At 40.7% G+C, this 3538-nt stretch overlaps 1 protein-coding gene across 1 annotated transcript in view; it reads right to left on the bottom strand.

Moving 5' to 3' along the window:
• Trpm6 (transient receptor potential cation channel subfamily M member 6) overlaps nucleotides 1-3538 on the bottom strand; it is a 114006-nt gene that overhangs the window by 14601 nt on the left and 95867 nt on the right. The window contains exons 35-36 of the mRNA XM_005352237.2: nucleotides 3346-3428; nucleotides 2418-2623 (exon numbers count right to left, since the gene is read on the bottom strand). Of these exons, the coding sequence (XP_005352294.1) occupies nucleotides 2418-2623; nucleotides 3346-3428 (289 nt within the window). The remainder of the gene's footprint in view (nucleotides 1-2417; nucleotides 2624-3345; nucleotides 3429-3538) is intronic.

Below are 3538 nucleotides of genomic sequence, written 5' to 3'. Positions count from 1 at the left end.
AAGACCAGAAAACTTCATTAGACTTATAAATAATGGGGAATTGGTCACACCTCTCCTCAGAGCTTAGCTTCCTAGAATGCCATGGCTGTTTCCGGGTTTCATTCTTTTCGGAAGAATGAAATAAGAAAAAGGGAAACAAAAAAAAAGACCAACTGCCCAAGTATTTCTTTGCCCTTCTTCCTCTCAAAGCAGCAATGAGTAGGGTCTGAAATGGAGAGGGGGGTCTCCCTGTGGTATCCTGGGGTCAAACAGTTAAGGATAGCTCCCCCATACCTGAAGCTTAAATTCCACTTCAAAGAGCCATTCAAGGGTTACTACTAACTGGCAATAGCAGGTGACATTTATCAAGGGCTTCATACATGTGGAGAACTTGCCTCAGTTGACCTCTTTAGGAATTTAATAACCAACTGACTTAAAGGCATGATACTCCTTTTCCCCTTCACAGCTAAGGGAGGTGGGACTCAAGGTGGCTGCTCCTCAAGACATACAAGTAATTCACAGTGGGGCCTGGCAGAATGCATCATCTTTCCAGACACTAGAAATACTAGTAAATAAAGGGCATTAGAATAGTAAGCCAAAAAAATCTTAAAAACACAATTTTCCTCTCCAACCTTGTTCCGCGTTAACTAGCAACAGCTTATAACTTTATAATTATTGGTATGGACTCATGTTTTTCCACAAATTCAGACCGACAATTATCTAGCTCTCTGATAAGTTTCGTGCATTTCATAACACCTAGCCTGTGGTTCTGTGATGTCCACTCAGGCCTTCTTTGAAGGTCGATGTTTTGACATAGTTGACTTGCAGGGACCTATTTCAGCAATTCACGTAATTACTCAGGAAAAGAATAAAGTTAATTCCCTTTTCCCTCCAAGACTACAATCGCAACATTTGTTCTGTTTAATGTCACTCTGGATTACTAAGAAACATAAAAATCCCCAAACATAAACATCATTAAACAAAACCCTATTCAAGTGAAATACAAAACACACTGAAGAGTCGTCATTAATTCCTTAAAGTTTTTCTTTGGTTGTTTGTTGTTATTGTTTCTGTTTTTGCTTTTTAAACAACTCCACCCAAAATTCAAAGCAAAAAACACAAACAGTGGAGCACAGATGAAAACAATCAATGTCTCTCCAGCCAGAAGTACAAAACAGATGCCGTTGGCACCCCCACTCCCGGCCGATTTTCATCAAGTGCTTGCTGGTATAAAAAGCTGGATTCTTTTTCACATTAATTCAGTTTATATTCCTTCCTGAAAAATTGTTTTTGAGTTTTAGAAATATAACCCAGCCTTGAGAACACCAGGAATATCAAAAGACAGATGTGCTTAGTAATACGTGCAATGCTTTAAGTGTGGATGGATCACTGAGCATGTGACACAGACTTCCAAGTGACGGCAATAGTCCTGGACATTGCCCCTGATGCCCTCGCAGTGTCAAGTTCAGCATTCCCCAGCCTCAAACCTGGTTTTGCTAAGAACTAGAAAGGAAAATCAGAACGGAAAAAAAAAAGAAAGTTCATGTTGTTTAAATATACGTGAAGACTTCCTCTCAGAATGACACTCTTACAGAAATCCTGTGGCTTAGAGACGAGAAAAGGATATGTGGGGAGACACCAGCTGAAGTCCACTTCCCACTTCCCCTTGAAAACCTGTGCAACCTGAGGCAAGTTATTTAAACCTTCTGGTCCTAAATTCCCAGCGATATATACTTCAGTGTGCTGCTCCTGGGGTTAAATGAGGTAACTTGTATGACGTGTCTGGGCCAGATCCCTTATTTGAATCCAAGGCTCCAGTTCATGAGCCCAAGAACTGAACTTTGGCCAGAACTCATATTCTGTGCCCTCCTCCTGAGGAAAACCTCCTGGAGACACACTGAGTGTGCTGTGGGATTAGACATCTCTCTGGCAGGAGGGGCTGATTATGGGCGATACTCTGATCAAAGGCTTCATTAAACAAGAGTATACTCCCGCCCTGTCTTGGAGCCAAGGACTTCCCTGAACTAAACTGTCATAATACATCAAACATAACGAACTAAATTATAAATTGGCAAGGCAGTAAACTAAAAATAATGAAAATTATCGAGAATTGGAGCTTTCCCATTTATGTAGATATACAGTTGATGTTTCCGGTAAGCGGAAGACAAGGCAAAGTGATAACACTAAAACAAATGATACAAAAATCATTCCCCATCTACTTAAATCTTTAAGATGGAAATAGTTAACTCTCTGCCTATATTTCCCCCCTCTGGCTACGTAGAATACAGCAGAGTGGGTACTCACGCTCGTTATCACACAATGTCTCTGAACTAAATGCCTGTATCTCTCTACCAAGCTGGGTACAACAGCTCCACATGCCCAGCCTAGCTCTTGTGAGATGTCTAGGAACTCTGCCTCCTGCATCGTCAATTAGTTACCTTGCAAATCTAAAACCAGCAGCTCTCCCCGGGTATACTCATATGTCCAGTGAGAGAAAGCCAACATCAGCTCTTCGAGGGTGTTGGTGGGGGCAATTTCGTCACCATTGTTGTTATTGTATTTCCGGAACTCCCCTGTCATGTACTTCTCAATGGTTAACCATTGGTTGGCTGAATGGCAGTAGATCAAGAAAACCTCGAGAAACCTGTGAGGAAAAAAGAATCCAATGATCCCCTCCTACCAGAAAGGAAGTGTAGCAGTTACCCTGCAGAACACTCAGCCACAAATGTCATTTGACCTTGGCCTTTCTGTGGGCAGAGGAAACACAACTGGGAGGTTTGTTCCCAAGCTTGCTCGCCTCCCTTTTCTTTGAGAAAAGTTGCCAACTTTTTTTTTCTGAGTACCGGATCCAACTTTTCATGCTGGGCTCTATAAAATTTCTTGTAAAATAGAGGAAAGGGTTTATTCTAATTTCTCAGCACGAAATTATGATCTGCCTTGATACGTGAATATAAGCATATTAAGACACCCAGGGAAAAATAAGGAGGGTTCATGATTGCAAGCTTCCTAATTGGTTTAGGATGCTATGGAGACAGCTAAGCTTTAAATAGACATGTTTTGGGGCCATAATACCCCTAGATATTAGCGATTACATCCAGCATCTGCCTGTCTCACCTATCTGAAATGTTTGTCATCGATCTGTCTGAACTTCATTTCCACTCACGTAAGTTCTGGAACTGAAACCCAGGTATGTCTGGAACATTTAATTATCTTTATACCAGTCTGTATAACTATGAAAGGAAGAACCCTGAAAAGGGTCATGGAGAACATTCCCTTGAGTCTGGTATGTCTTGTGTCTAATGGGCTGAGAAGAGGTTAAATGGAATTCTTCTTATAATGAAGAACCAAAGGGGCAGGTTTACCCACCTCGGTGTATAGGGAATAGTTTGTGGTTTGACTTGGTTGAAGGTATAGATGAGTTTTTGGGCAGCTCTTTGCTGTTGAATTTCCTAAAAAAAAAAAAAAAGAAAAAAAAAAAAAAAAAAAAAAAAAAAAACTAAACATTGCTCTAATTTGGAATACAGTTGTTTTTAATTTCCGTTGCTGGGAATTAACTGTT

The sequence above is a fragment of the Microtus ochrogaster genome, chromosome 8 (assembly GCF_000317375.1).
Source record: "Microtus ochrogaster isolate Prairie Vole_2 chromosome 8, MicOch1.0, whole genome shotgun sequence".
Classification (NCBI taxonomy): domain Eukaryota; kingdom Metazoa; phylum Chordata; class Mammalia; order Rodentia; family Cricetidae; genus Microtus; species Microtus ochrogaster.
Note: the sequence above shows the minus strand (reverse complement) of the source record. Positions and strands in the feature narration are given on the sequence as shown.